Source organism: Eriocheir sinensis, chromosome 26 (assembly GCF_024679095.1).
Source record: "Eriocheir sinensis breed Jianghai 21 chromosome 26, ASM2467909v1, whole genome shotgun sequence".
NCBI lineage: Eukaryota > Metazoa > Arthropoda > Malacostraca > Decapoda > Varunidae > Eriocheir > Eriocheir sinensis.
The window spans coordinates 11846667-11862454 of NC_066534.1; the positions used below are offsets into that span (position 1 = coordinate 11846667).

The 15788-nt window shown below is 40.8% G+C and overlaps 2 protein-coding genes across 4 annotated transcripts in view; both read right to left on the bottom strand.

Annotated features, from left to right (window-relative positions):
* Positions 1-4381, bottom strand: part of LOC127003769 (uncharacterized) — a 50918-nt gene extending 46537 nt beyond the window's left edge. Inside the window, exon 1 of one of the 2 annotated variants that reach the window (XM_050870782.1) lies at positions 4219-4381. In XM_050870782.1, the coding sequence (XP_050726739.1) occupies positions 4219-4220 (2 nt within the window). In that variant the 5' untranslated portion in view covers positions 4221-4381. The remainder of the gene's footprint in view (positions 1-4218) is intronic. The other variant, XM_050870783.1, reaches the window with a different exon arrangement.
* A 3416-nt stretch (positions 4382-7797) lies between these two features.
* LOC127003774 (phosphomevalonate kinase-like) lies at positions 7798-13604 on the bottom strand. 2 transcript variants are annotated; one of them, XM_050870793.1, is made up of 5 exons: positions 13484-13604; positions 12943-13098; positions 10445-10650; positions 8712-8861; positions 7798-8070 (listed from the first exon to the last, which is right to left on the bottom strand). In XM_050870793.1, the coding sequence occupies exons 2-5, from the start codon at positions 13026-13028 to the stop codon at positions 7901-7903; spliced, it is 612 nt and encodes a 203-aa protein (XP_050726750.1). In that variant the 5' UTR covers positions 13029-13098; positions 13484-13604; the 3' UTR covers positions 7798-7900. The 2 variants fall into 2 exon arrangements, with proteins under 2 accessions (XP_050726750.1, XP_050726749.1); XM_050870792.1 differs by lacking the exon at positions 13484-13604 and adding an exon at positions 13273-13386.
* Between the last annotated feature and the right edge of the window lie 2184 nt (positions 13605-15788).

The window sequence follows — 15788 nt, forward strand, 5'->3', positions numbered from 1 at the left end:
AGTCTACTTAAATCTATAATAGTTCCCAAGATATTTCGATGCTCCCCTATTGATAGAGTTTAAGTCATAGGAAGGAAGGGAATACTGTAGGAAAGTTGGAATTTCCCTCACGATCCATTATGATGCATCTCGACAGTAGCTATAACTAACCAATTACCTATCGCCTACTGCCTTCTGCGTCCTGTACTTAGTTATCTGTTAGTGTTCAACCAGATATCCTTCCAGTGACCAGTTTCTCGAGACCCAGACTAACGGGATATGAACGTGAGGAACCCTGGCATATACAGTCAAGGTCTCACGAGTATAATGGAAGCTCAAGTGATAGTCGCCCAGTACAACAATTAAGGCAGTCATTTAAATTAGTCAGCCCTATGAATAATATAAGTTACAGGCATCACTAATACTCGCCTAAAGCGGCACTCAAGCCTAAGCATACAGAATAGCCAGCATAAAAAAAAACGATAAGGGCCACGGTCAGCATTAATTAACACAAGCCTCCCCTAAGGTATATTCGGTTTAAGGGAAATTTGTGCACTAATATCATCAACTGGTAAACTACACTAAAATCAAACTGAAGGGAAACACAGATGTAGGCAATGAAGAGAAATTATACACAAAGTCAGCACGGAAGGTGAAGGAAATAAAAATAGCTCTCAGCATCATTAGATAGACTGATAGATACATAGATGGATAAAGATAGATAGAGAGAAGGAAGGAGTATCGGAAGACTGAGAATAAGATGGAGAGATGTGATAGTGTGTGACATGAATATACTAGGAGTGCAAGAAGATGATACAATGGATAGAAGCAGGTGGCGAAAGGTGACTCGAGCGGCCGACCCTGCAATACAGTGGGATTAAGGTTGTATGAAGAAGAAGAGAGAGGGAACTTAGCACCATGAGATACGCCAAAGAGAGTCAAGCGTAGAATAAACAAAGTAAATAATACTATGGAAATAAAGGAACAGCATCCGCGCGTGCAGTGTCCGCACTTACTAAAAATGATTTCCTTATGATTTTTTTTTTTGCCTGTGACCTTCACCTTTTATTACCTGTGACCTTGATTTTAAGAAATATTTAAGGTCAATACATATGAATGCATGCCAAAGTTCATCAATCTAGGTGACAATTTTTTTAGCTATGCCCACATTTTTAACCGAGACCTTGATTAACCAATTTATTGAATATCTTAGTTACATATTACATATGACTTATCAAGGCTCAGTTACATATGGCTTTTATAAAGGCGAAGGGTGCGAGGAGACATGGTAGAGGTTTATAAATGGATGAAGGGCTTTAATAAGGGAGATATTCATAAGGTTCTGTTGTCAAGAGAACCGGGTATAGGACACGTAGTAATGGGTTTAAACTGAATAAATTCAGATTCAACAGGGACATAGGCAAAAACTGGTTTACTAACAGAGTGGTAGATAAGTGGAACAGGTTGAGCAGTCATGTGGTGAGTGACAATACAATTGTCACACTCAAAAATAGATTAGATATATTCATGGACAGCGATATAAGGTGGGGTTAGATCCACATGAGCTTAGGTTTAATTAAAGGAGCTGCCTTGTACAGGCCTGCCGGCCTCTTGCAGACTCCTAAGTTCTTATGTTCTTACATTGGTCGATTTGTTCTCAAGCTAGAGATAAAAACAAAAAACTGACACTGCTCAAAACAATATTGGTCCTGCTGTCGCGGAAAGAAAACACCTCGTTTTCCACCGCAACACACACACACACACACACACACACACACGCGCGCGCGACGTCAATACAAAAATAGTACAAGCTAAAATAACCCTACCTTGATCAATATCATTTACATACTGCTGACTATGAAGGCTTAATGAAGAAGAAGAAGAAAAAGAAGAAGTAAGAAGAAGAAGAAGAAGAAGAAGAAGAAGAAGAAGAAGATGATGAAAAAGGAAAAGATTTGTATATTAAATACGTATTTAATTATCTCTGGTACGGCTGTCAATTATTCGTTTCCCACGAGTGTATATTTATAATATCTAATCAGCTCCTAATCAGTTCCTGGCAGTTTTAAATCCAGTGTATCACCTGCATTATAAATGATTGAAAACGGAGTGTGGGAGACAAACACTATCTCCATCCACCCATCCATTTTAAATAGATCACCGAAGTTGGATTGCTCTCTCTCTCTCTCTCTCTCTCTCTCTCTCTCTCTCTCTCTCTCTCTCTCTCTCTCTCTCTATATATATATATATATATATATATATATATATATATATATATATATATATATGTGTGTGTGTGTGTGTGTGTGTGTGTGTGTGTGTAAAACAAGATAAATTACATAAATTACACTGAAACATACTAATCTAACCTCACACTAACAAAGTCACATAAGCAGGTCCACGTATAATAAGAGTGGAGTGTTTCCTGCCGTGCATGACGCCTGAACCGTCCACGTGTTGTGCTATGTCGGAGGGCGGGAAGAGTTGGGCGGGTCCAGCCAGTCTAGCATGAGTCAACCTGGTTTCTCCCCCCATCACTTCACCCAGCTCCACCCCCTCCCATCCCCACCCCCAACTCCACTCCCTCCACCCCATCTCTTCATCCCTCCCTTCTCCCTCCCTCCGGTAAGCGGCGCGCGGCCAAACCAGACACTGTGGCACCAACACACCCCACACATCGCCGGTGTCTGTCAGCACTGGCGGGCAATTATGGAGTCTAGAGAATGAATACTTGAAGGTAATGAAAGACGCTGGTGCGACTCATGTTGAACAGAATCGTGCTGTTCTTTCTCTCCCCCCCCCAAAAAAAAAAAAAGTAACCACGGGAAAGCATGGTATTGAAACAAGAGGAAAAAAACAGGTTAGGTAGGAGTTGCGGCCCATGGTTTGAGAGGATAGAGAATAAATAAACCGGTCACAAGTATTGCAGAATATATGTGGGTGCCGGACGTGGGGCAGTGAAGTGAAAGGGAAAGATGCAGGTAAATGAGGGAAGGAAAGTGTTTTACATCGTTAGGAAGAGGTTGAAAGGCGAGGAGAAACGGAGTTAAGCAACACAAGTCTAAGATAATGAAACGTAGGACGAGAACGGAAAGAAGGGAAAGGAAGGGGAGTGCGGAAGGGAAGAAGAGGCAAAGGGCAGTCAGGCTCGCGCATCACCTGATATTGACAGCGCGTGGTTGGTGGACGCGGTTGTGGCGGGAGGAAGGAAGGGGAGGGGCCGAGGCGGTATGTCAACATGTTCAGTGCGGGAGCATAAATCGTGTCCATATATCATCAGTAACATCTAATCTGGATCTGATACATAAGGACGTTAGCTAAAACATCGTCATAACATTCATAGACATTGAGAAAGTGGCAAGTCAAATAAACGCAAACTAGCTAGGCCTATATGAATAAAGGCCGTGTATTAATGACTATTGACCCATTACCCTTATAGAGAATGAATACCAACTGCAATTAGGCGTATACACATCGTAATAAGAATCGTTACTTTACAACTTGGATACACTTTAATTCCTCTGGATGAAAAACTAACGTGACAGGCTTGCATGTTTGAACGACCATCTATATATCTTATCTTCATGCATACAAAGTTGAATGCCCCGTAAATGTAGCTATACGGCAATACCACTTTTCTATTTTTTTCTTCTACTGACCCACATACAGCAGGATCAATGAAAGTAGGGCTTCGATCCCTACAAATAGGTTCCATATACCACTCTTCGACGACGTGGCGCCCTATCACACATTTGACAAGGCTTTCATAGGGGTTTGAGGCATTTCCAGAGTTACTTTTATGACCCTGCTGGTAGTTTGACCCTTCTTCTGTACTCTGAACTTTAAAAAAACCCTCATGAGAACCGGATTAATCTCTTTTTAGACCTTTGGAAATAGATGATGAGAATACCGACATTTCTTTATTAAATAGTGGAATTAGATAACCAGTAGTTTCGCTCTTATTTACACAACTATCACTTACTCGAACATTACGGGAATTGCAATTAAAATATGTATCCGTTTAAGTGTAGTGACCCACGTGTAGGTTGTTGAACTTTTTTTCCGTGACCTAAATATTTATCTTGTATCACCTAACCACATAAATGCAGCACTACAACAGTCAGTCACTTCATTGCGTTTACGAACACAAACACGAACAGACACACCCACTCAGTAAAAAATAATAGTAGAGGGAAAAACAATTATCAGAGGTAGATTTAGATGACAGATTTGACTTACATCTCACTGACGTCCCTGTTATGTGTCGTCTGAAGCTCCCTGGGCAGCCACACCTCCCTTAGGGCTGGGTTGGCTGTGTGCTACCTGTCTCACTCTTTTACACGCACTCCATCAGCAGTTCGTTGACAGCACACGGGAGCAGCGGCACACGGGGAGCCAGAGTCAGCTGTGCCTCGCCACGCTGGTTCAATGCCGAGCGCCGCTATGTGCTCGAACTCTTTAGCTATTTATAACACAACGAAACCTCTACTAACACTTCCATGCACTTAAAGTCAAAGTTAAAGACTGTGTGAACCTGTTGCTATGTTTGGTTTATTGCTATCCACGCTCAGATGCTTGTAATTAAAGTAAGAAAAGTACGTATTTCCAGTTTTCGCCCTCCGAGAACCCCTGAAGTGACGTCATGTCGTACGAGTCTGGAAAACGTTGCTAGTTTGCCGCAAAAAATAGTCATTGAAACATTATGAGGATTATAACCATGATCTTCAACCTGGGAATTGATGAATACACGCCCTGAGCAGTTGATAACCGGCGTATTTAGCCTTAAGTGTCTCGTATAATGATCATAAGTAGCCAGACACACTCGACCCTGCTTGCAACTCACGCCTCGCAAGCAACCCTCAGCAGACCCATTATGCTGCCGCTACTTTTTCCTCATGCTTCTTCCCGGCGTGTTTGAACTTACTGACGGCCACGTGATAATGAGGGTAAAATTTTATGGGCAGCTGATGTTGATTGATTGATTGACTGATTGATGGTTTATTGCTGCAGAGGTAGAGGAGAAGGGAGGATGTTGAGGCGTTCCATGGATCAAATTGTTATAATAGGCCTACTGTAGCGTTATACAACAGCCACGTACAGTATTATTGACGAACAACCCGGCAGCCAGTGTAAAGAGATCACTTGTTAGGCTTAAATGACTGTACTATTGATTACTGAATAACCATAGATTAATTATTCAACAGCTCGACGTATAGGGATTGCCTTTCTTTAATATTTGTACCCACGCAACAAGGAGCATTCAAACAAAAAAGGGCAGAAAAAATACATTGCTGAAAAGTACTGTGTTGGTCTAAAAAAAATAAAAATTATCTCTCTTACACACACACACACACACACACACACACACACACGTACACTGATTTAAAATTATTTGTTTTACCATAATATGTAAATAAAAAAATAAAAACACTAAGCAATTGATTGGAATGGAGCTCTTCTAACACTTAAAACAAAAGGCACAGTAACAATTTGTAGAAAAAAAATATATACCGTACACTATTGCAATTATTGAAGTAGGAATATTTACAGGCAACAGCAGTCTAATCTCTGGACAGCTGATATGCAGTTTTCGTCACTATCTTGCTTCACGCTCATTATCTTAACCTCCTTGACCTCCACAACCTACTCGGAACTCCTCGACCCCCAACCCCCTACCATCACCACCTCCTCCTTAACTCCCCCAGCCTCCTCCTCAACCACCACTGCCTCCTCCTCAACCCCAGCAACCTCCTCCTCGACCACCACTGCCTCCTCTTCAACCCCCACAACCTCCTCCTCGACCCCCACAACCTCCTCCTCGACCCCCACAACCTTCTCGACCACCACTGCCTCCTGTTCAGTCCCTATAACCTTCTCGGCCTCCACAACCACCTTAACCATTTTTTAACTTCAGGCATCAAGCTGTGTTAGGTGTGAATTCAAAGACTTTCTCTCATAATTATAAACTGCAGTCAGAATATAGTAAATCTTTATAAAAGTAACAATATAGAATGTTATCACATCAGCAAGCGAGCACCATAGCTGCACTTGTGTGCCCATACAATGGTGTACACAGAGGTCTTGCTTACTTTTACTTAAACGTATCCCCTATGGTGGCTAGAAATGGCAGGCGAGTATTGATAGGAAACACTGCAAACGAAACCTGTACTACTATGTATTACCCAGCCAGCCAAGGGTTTACATAATCTTATAATATCATCACTTGAAATGGAAGTTCAAGAAAATTTCTAACTCATATTCTGAGTACATTATTATAAGTTTAGCAGATTGCTGATATGATTATCTGCCTGTGCCAGCACAGGCAGCATCTCAATTTGTGCCTCTTAATTTGGCTGTAATATCTTAAATTAGATATATGCATTAAAAATAATAAATAGGGAGAAATAAATACAGTGCAAATATATAAATTAAACAAACCAATAAATTACAAGAAAATATGGTTACTCAGTGTCCCTTTTCACCTGTGATCAACTCTGCACAGATGAATAAGACTTCCAGTAAAGTCATGTGCCTCACTAGGAGGGGGTAATGTAAGCTCATGAAAATACATAATAGACTGCATATGCAATGGTGGCAACATTCTTAATTAAATAAAAATAATGGTATAGTAGATACATAAAATACCACATGAATATACATTAATAAAGACAATAATAATTCCTATCTTTGCCATTCAGTCATAGATGATTCTTCAGTATGTTTACACCAATGGTCATCTGTGCTGCAAGGATAGATAAATAAATCAAACTCTACCAACAGATGACATTCAAGACCCAACTTGCTCACTTGCCACCAGACTAAAACTAGACTATCAAAAATGATGTGGCTCATGGGAGTATGGAAGTGAGAGAAACAAAAAATCCCACTAAACACTGTTCCAGCAAAAGAAAAAAAGAATGAGAGGCCAAAAGAGAGATCCACTCCAGGTGGAGAGGTGTCTTGATACTCTCCTTTTGAAAGAGTTCAGTCATAGGCAAAGGGAAATACAGACGAAGGAAGGCTGTTCCAAAGTTTACCTGCAGAAGGGATAAAAGAATGAAGATGCTGGTTAACTCTTGCATAAGGGATTTAGATTGAATGGGGATGAGCAAGCCCCGCTGCTCGTGGGAGGGATGGGGGGAGGTATGCAGTTAGCAAGTTCAGTCAGCATAAAAGTAGCCTATTGATAGAAGATAGAAAGAGAAGCAACATTGCAGCAGAATTTAAGAGGTAGAAAACTGCTAGTATGAGGGGGGGAGTTGATAAGATAAAGAGCCTTTGACTCCACTCTGTCTAGCAGAGCTGTGCGTGTGGAACATCCCCCACACATGAGATGCATACTTTATGAGGGTGGACAAAGCCCCTGCATATGGACATGATGATGGAAAGGGGCTGTGGGAAGGATTAGGAGTGGTAAGAGCAGGAATAGAAAAGGGAAGATGGGAAGAAGAATGTGCAATATTTGTCTCCCCCATGAATAATGAAGGGAGAAACTGGCCTAGGCCGAATTATCCTTAGGGAGGCAGGAATTGATTTAGGGAAAATCAGACTGGTTCACTAAAACAGGAAAAGTTGGAGGAACTTCTCCTGTGTGGACCCCCTTGGGGAGAGATCTCGTGAGTGAACAAAGCATCACAGATAAAGGTAGACAGATAAAATTATCTAAATACTTCACAATGTTGATAGATCTTCAGATATTTTGCTTTGGCAGCATGGATTATATATATATATATATATATATATATATATATATATATATATATATATATATATATATATATATATATATATATATATATATATATATATATATATATATATATATATATATATATATATATGCTGTTAGCTAGCTTGCAGACCTCTTGTTCAAGTTTTTGCTGAGAGTACTACTTTCAGCTGCAGGTAACTTCTATCTTCTTTAGCCATCAGCATTACATTTTGCTGCTGCTATCCTCTTGGAGCACAGAGCCACAAGGGAATCACACAGACTCGACAGATGTCCTTCATCCTCATCTTGGCTGTTGTCCACCTCCAAATCCCAGACAGTGACAGAGTCCAGATCACACTCACTTTCTGCATCATCCACTCCTGGAGGGAGACAGTACAACACCTTTAATATCTTAAATGCAAGAATGCATGTGATTGTGAAAGGTTTCAGCACTTTTTAATCAAAAGGAGGTAGATTAAGTCATAAAATATAATGAGGAAAGATGCATCGAGCACTTTTCCAACTTCAGCTGAAAAATTGTAAGAAAGGTTTCAAAGCTCATAGGTGTATATAAAATTTGGTATCTGTGGGCAATGACACCACCATCTTGGAATTGTACTTGAAAAGATACAGTACCGCAGCTTAATAGTTTTCTTAGCTTACAGTATGATAAAGGATAATAATATCATACAGAGTGAGAGAACTGGATAATGAAACCTGCCACTTAAGATTTTTCCCTTTCCCCTAAAGGCTCTCAACAGGAAAATAAAACTATGGAGGGTGGTAAAGATTAAACAATAGCACTACCTTGCATGACCACCCATTTCCTCTCCTCATTTCACAGGACAGTAAAAACATACAATGGGAAGGACAAGGAAACACACATAACTGGCAGGAGAACTTTTTTCTTCCCCTTCTGGTTCTCTGTAGAATAATAAAACCATACATTGTAGGAGAAATAGAAAATGATTCCATCTTTCATCAAGAACCATCTCCCATAGTGAGAAAAAGGGAGACTCACCTGGCGTGAACACCCAGCCCCTCCTCTTTCGAGCCTCCTCTGTGGCTGTTATCCGCACGGTGTATACTGCCTCAGGGTGGTGTTCCCTGAACCACGCCAGGTCACTCCGCCGCCGCATGTCACTAACAATCCAAACTGGGTATTGGTCACCTGTTTGATGGAGAAGTTCAATTACAGAAAATTCATGTAAGCATAGTATTAATCATTATCATGAATAGTAATCACACTCCTCAAGCAACAAAGGAGTGCATTGCAGAAAGCCCATGGTCAAGGAGTGGTTTTGCATCAGCGGAGCTGCTGGAAGTGTTGCACTGCCAAGCTAGTTGAGAATCAGGATCAATATTTTGCTCTCTCACATAGGACTAGAGCTCTGCTAAGGAGAGACAAGAAGAGGTATGTCAGGAGTCTCGCTGAGGATGTCAAGGGCCATTTCAATGCAAAGGGCCTCTGACCTCCCTACCAAGCCCTGTAGAAGCTCTGGTACAAGCCTTCCTTTCAGGCGAGTGCTATCTACAAAGCAGACAGCAGTCATGTGTTGAACTGGATGGGAAGAGGGCTTGTTGGACTGAGCATTTTGAGCAGATATATGCAGCAAACATCCTAAGCAGAGAGCTTCTAATCACTGGGTTTCAATTACTGGATGATGATCCACCCACTCTTGATGAGGTCAGAGAAGCTGTGGCAAGGTTGAGGGGTGGATGGGCAGCTGGTATAAATATTGCAACATCAGTGTGGAGTTGCTCAAAGCTGGAGGTGTGGGCATGATCTATGGGTTGCATGTGGTCTTGACTGTTATTAAAATCATCTAATACTTTTAGAAGCTTTCTCTTTTAGATATCAGAACAAAGTAATATGCAAACAAATTTGTCAATATTGGCTGCTTCCTGACATTCATATTCATAATTGCCACCTATTTTCACTTTCACCTCTCTCAAGCACCCTTTGGTGTACATATTAAATATCCAAGGAGATTGCAAACACTCCCTGTCCCACTCCCAAAATAATCCTCAAACTCATGCTCACTATAATTTCTATTCATAAATACATGGGCACAAGCCTATTTATAAAAGTACTAAATTGCTTTTGATAATCTCTATGCTTAAAAATTTTACAGAAGACTTGATAAAACTAATTTTTCCCTTGCTCCCTTATAAATGACATGAATTGTCGGGAAAAGTATGTAAACTGTTAGTGAATGACTGAGTGAAATACAAAAAACATAAGATAAATTGGGGAAAGTTGAGCTGCTGTTGTTGAGAATGAGGGGTTGTCAGGGAGAATATGTAGGGGGAGACTCGTGTTTAAAATGTGAAATTATTGAATCCTGAAGACTCAGGAACAGGCAGTCAGGGGGAATCCTATCCCATTGAGTGGACTGAGAGACAGAGAAAAGCTTGTGTGATAAGGACCTATTAGTAACAAATACTAACAATATACTGGAAGACTATGTGAGGGAGAAATGCAGGAGGAATGAGAGGATGATATACAAAGACTGTATGCAAATGACATGCAAATAGGGCTCTTCTTTTTACAATAAAATCTTTAGATGTAATCTTTCATTCAAAATAGAAAAAAATAGCACTAATGAGCATCACATTAAATAGACAATAAGGGGTAAACTAACATTACAGCAGAATATGGAACCTGATTATACACATATCTCTAACATTCATAATGGATGATATTTGGAGCAAATAGGCAAATTCTGGCACCTATTTCATTACTCCACTAACCTTCAAACATTTCAATGGCTGCTCGGATGAAGTATCCTTTGTCTATCGCTCTCTTGGCCTCACTCCAGACAATCATCTCTGAGCGGTATTTCTCCTTGTAATCTGACGCAGTGAGGAGCTGTGAGTAATCCAAGTCATTGTCCAGGGCAAACTGCTGCTTGATGGGCCCTGATAGTCTTATAATCTTGCTGCTGTTGTTGTCTAATCTGAAAAAAAGTTAGGAAAAAATGAGTGTTGGTTTATATTTATACAACCAGTTTGTCATATAATATGCATTCTTGCTGATGTTGGTATCTAAGATAAAAAATACTAGCTATAAATTAGTGTTGGCTGATGTTTAAACAAATGGTTTGTCTTATAAAATACATGAAAATTTAATGAAGACCGTCAGGCATAAAAAAATTATATAGCTCTTTGATTTCTTATCAATTTTATTACATTTACCATTAGATTTAGCATACAGCAGCAAATCCATCTATTTACCACTACTGTTCGGTAAATGAAGGAATACAATGATCCGTCTCTGTGATTCTTGTCAAAACAAACAAGTTCTAGTAATTTCTAAACAAAGGTTAAACAGATTCTTACCGTTAAATCCAACATGGCTAAACACTATTTTTTTTTTACTTAATTTCACAGGTATATTCATTCATTCATTTCATTGACACCTGCTCCTAGGAGCTCCCACCAGGGGATGGCCACGGCAGAAGAGCTTCCAACTTTCTCTATCCAGACACTCCCTCCTTGCCTGCTCAAAGTTTCTCAAAGATCTTTCCCCCCTCTCCCTAACGTACTCTTGCACCCTATCCCTCCATTTCACTGGAGGTTGTCCTCTAGCATTCCCTCCCTCGATCTCATTCACATACACCCTTCTGGTCATCTTACTCTCCTCCATTCGCTCCATGTGGCCAAACCACTTTAAAGTCTGTCGCTTCACTTCTTCCACCACTCCACACTTCTTCCCTTCACCTCTGTGACACATTCCAAAATGCTCGTACACACCTTCATTACTCATTCCATCCATTCTACTTACACCACAAGCACTCCTCAAATAACTCAATTCCACTGCCTGCACTCTAGACCTCTGACTTTCATTCCAGGCCCATGTTTCACTTGCATATGTGAGGGTTGGTACTATTATTGTATTTCTCAAATCCCTCTTTACCTCCATGCTCACACTTCTGCCATTCATGATTCGTCCCAAAGACCCTACCACCCTTTTTCCTTGCAATGCCCTCTCTCTTATCTCTCCCTCCATACCACCATGCTTACACATAACTGATCCAAGGTACTTAAACTCATTGACCTCCTCCATTTCTTCACCATTCAAAATTATTTTGCATTCTTTTTCACGTTCAATTCCCACTCTATATGGGCATACAAAATCTACAACCTCACTTCTACTTCGCTCACAAACCATCACTTTACTTTTGTTGACATTTACTTTCAGCTTTCTCCTATTACAGACACTATCAAAAACACTGACCAAATTTTGTAGGTCACTTTCATTTTCTGCAATGAGCACCGTGTCATCAGCAAACAGTATCGAATTCAGTACCCACTCCCTTCCCTCATCAAACAGTCTTACTCCAACTTCTCCAACTTTGCCCTTAATTTCTCTAATAACACCATCCATATAAATACTGAATAACCATGGTGACATGACGCACCCTTGTCTTAAGCCCACTTTTATCTCAAAATGTTCACAGGTATATTACTCCAGCATTATACCAAACTCACTCTAGCGGATGACACTTTTTTTTCTGATAGATTTGAGTTTGCTAATCATCACTGATAACCATTTGTCACAAATTACTCTTTTTTTTGAGGTTCATACAACTAATCAATCGACAATAGGTTACCATTTTAGCAGCAATACCATACTATTTTAACGCTGATAGGTTAATAGGTAGGATACGTCGATACGTAGCTTCAGTAGTGATAGGTTACAATTTCTGTGGTAGAAGATGTGAGTTCATTGGTGGCGTACTTTACAATCTTGAAATGGGTGTAATTCTAGAGTTTTGCCTCAGGTGCTATTTCTCGGGACAGGGAATTTCCCAGACTTAGGGCAGACTTGTGTTTACTTAGTATTTTTTTCCTATATATTTTACTTCACATTGTTAAGCTGTTGTTTGAATATCAGTATTAATTAATCTGTGCTTCACCACCCGGACGCCCAGTATTACCCCGGCAGGTCCCAAAGTTTGTAGGTGACAGGAAAAAAAAGAAAATAAATGATGTAGTTCCCTAGGTTTACTGTAGACTGAACTGCAGCTTTACCGTCAAACACACACACACATCTGAGGGGAAAAAGTGATGAGCCAGTTAGCCTACTGATAAAACTCTAGAATTACACCCATTTCAAGATTGCATAGCACGCAGGCCACCACTGTACTCACGCCCATTACCATGAAAACTTAATGATAATATTAATGCACCGGGACATTAATTAGGACAGGGAGCACGCCAGGAGAGTCAGCCAGGTAGCTCCTCACCTCTGCTGCAGGAGTTCAGTGACGTGGTCCTTCCCTGACTTGCGTTTCCCGCTGAACAGAAGCACCAGGACGGGATTGCTGGCCATGCTGTGAGTGCTGAGTGCTGGGGTGAGGGGTGCTGAGGTGCTGGGCTGAGGCTCTATCACCTCCTCGCACCTGCCGGAAATAACACCGCTGAGGCTGGCCAGGTATACAGGTGTGCAAGGAGGCAATCCCATACTACCTTATAATAACTGCTATCTACTATTTTTTTATAACTCCTAACCTGCTATCTTACTATAACTCCTAACCTACTCCAGTCTACTACCGTATCTTATAATAACTCCTAACCTCCAAATTCCATCACCTCCTCGCACCTGCCGGAAATAACATCGCTGAGGCTGGACAGGTAGACTTACATACAGGTGTGCAATGAGTCCCATACCTACCATTTTATAATAACTCCTAACGTACTTCTATCTACCAATAACTCTTAACCTACTATCTTATAATAACTCCTAACTATTAACTCCTAACCTCCTACTCTATTATCTCCTCGCACCTGCCGGAAGTAACACCGCCGGGGTTGGACAGGTGGAAGGTGGGCGTACAGACACAGGTGGGCGTACAGGCACAGGTGGGCGTACAGGCACAGGTGGGCGTAACCGATTATAATTCCCAGTAATCGATTATACCAAATGATTCTTGATACTTAAAAGTCACGAGTTTGAGTTCCATTTTGATTTTTGTTCATTAAAATTTTCAGATACCGTATGTATTTTTTTCCCGGATACCTTTCCTTATTATATATTTAATATTTGGTTGAGAGAGAGAGAGAGAGAGAGAGAGAGAGAGAGAGAGAGAGAGTACACAAACCATAACATTATACTTTATTTATACTAAAAAAATAGTGTTGGGCAATACTCGAGTTTTTCAGTAATCGATTATTTCGATTATTTTTGTGGTTGAGCGGTGATGATGTTAGTGCTTGCTTGTACTACAGCCATCGACTCGTCACTCATCGTCAGAGGCAGTCATGGCGCGCCGCCTTGGACTGAGTGACGAAGATTTACTGAGTTATTCATTTAGTATTTTATTTTGAACAATAACTGAAAAGTCAGAATGATTGAATCACTGATTCTGATGATTGATACCGATTGACTAATTGAGTCCGATTCATTGAAATACAAAACAAAATACATTTCTGTGAGTATGCCGCTTTGCAAATGCCTTCGATAGTTTTCTAAGTTCCGCAAAAAGTACCGCAGGATTTTTTAGTGCGGTCCGCGGTTGTGCGGTATTTTCAAAAATTTTGCGGTAGTGCGGTAGTGCGATATGGGAGACCGGGTCTAGTTGTTACACGGGTAAGTTGTTACAAGGCCGTTATTTCAAACCTCCTGATGTAGATGACGCGCAGGACTCTACCGTTTAAAAGCCTTTTCCATGCCATCATAACGGCCACTGAGTGTTGCACTGACGGACCTTCGCTTTCAAAGCTATGGTTTAAAAACCGATTTTTAACTCGAAAATTATTTTTTTGTTGCAATAGTAAATTCTTAATTGATCAAACACGCATGATATCAATGAAGTTGTTTGTAGCTCATTAGGATGTATTGGAAGTGTTCTTCGATACGTGAAGTCATTCCGGGGATACCACACATTGTCAGTGCTGGGCACGTGGTTATACACGAAAATGTATGGATGGGGCTAATTGTTACAGTGTATCAACTTACCCCAGGCAATGAACAACCTCCAGGTGAAGAATGGAGTGTATGATCTGTAAGGACTGGGCACTCACTGACTGCACCGACGGACGCCGGGATTATGTGTGTGATCTGTGCAACCAGAAGCTGATGGAGGAAAATGATTCCGACTAGATGATTAACCTGGAAAATCAGCTGTCAAGGACTAGGAATATTAAATCATGCCAATAGACCACTTGCTGTGCTTTAGAGTTTCGAGAATTTATCTAAACATACTTTTGAGTTGTAAGTGACATCAGGCATATCCATATAAAGGTTTCGTTGTAAGAGAAAATCAGCAGTAACAAATTACCCCAAAAGGTGTCACAACTTACCCCTTGCCCGGGGTAAATTGTTACAGCTGAGACCACCTCATTAATTAAAGCTGTACTACTTAACGTAGCACTGTTTTGTTCTTTTGCTAGTGATTTCAATAAATGGAGACATTTTCCTAATTAGACTAGCAAGGAAACTTCATTTCAGTAAATTATTGTGTGTGCTGAGCCAAAAAAACAAAAAAAATTGTAACAACTAGACCCGGTCTCCCCTACTGTTTTTGTGTGATGCGGTACTACCGCACTACCGAGTTAAGTACCGCACTTGCCCACCTCTGGCTGTAATATTTCCATTTCTCACTGAATTCCGAAGAGCTTGGTCCGTAGAGTGAAGTCAGTCAGCAGCAAAGGAGTGGGTGGTTCTCCCTGCCTCCACTAGTAGAAGGAGTTATTGTTAGTCCACGGCTGGAATATAATAGTCAAGAAATTTGCTGCTTAATCTGTAGAATCTTTCACATAATGGTCAGTGATGGACTGGGTACATCCTGGCAGCAAACCTTTGTTCTAGTTCAGTTTTTTTAAGCCATGGAGGGCAAAGGGTTTGGGGTAAGATGGAAAATCCGCTGACCAGCCCACACACACACACACACACACACACACACACACACACACACACACGTGCGAGCGCAAATGTGTGTGTGTGTGTGTGTGGTGGAGGGGTAGAATTTATATAACATTATGCATACGTCCTATATATACCCTATTAGTTTAGTCATAGCAAATAGGATGTGTTCAGCCTCCATACTTTTTACAACGCAGTTTTGATCGATGGCGATAGTAAGCAGCGTAA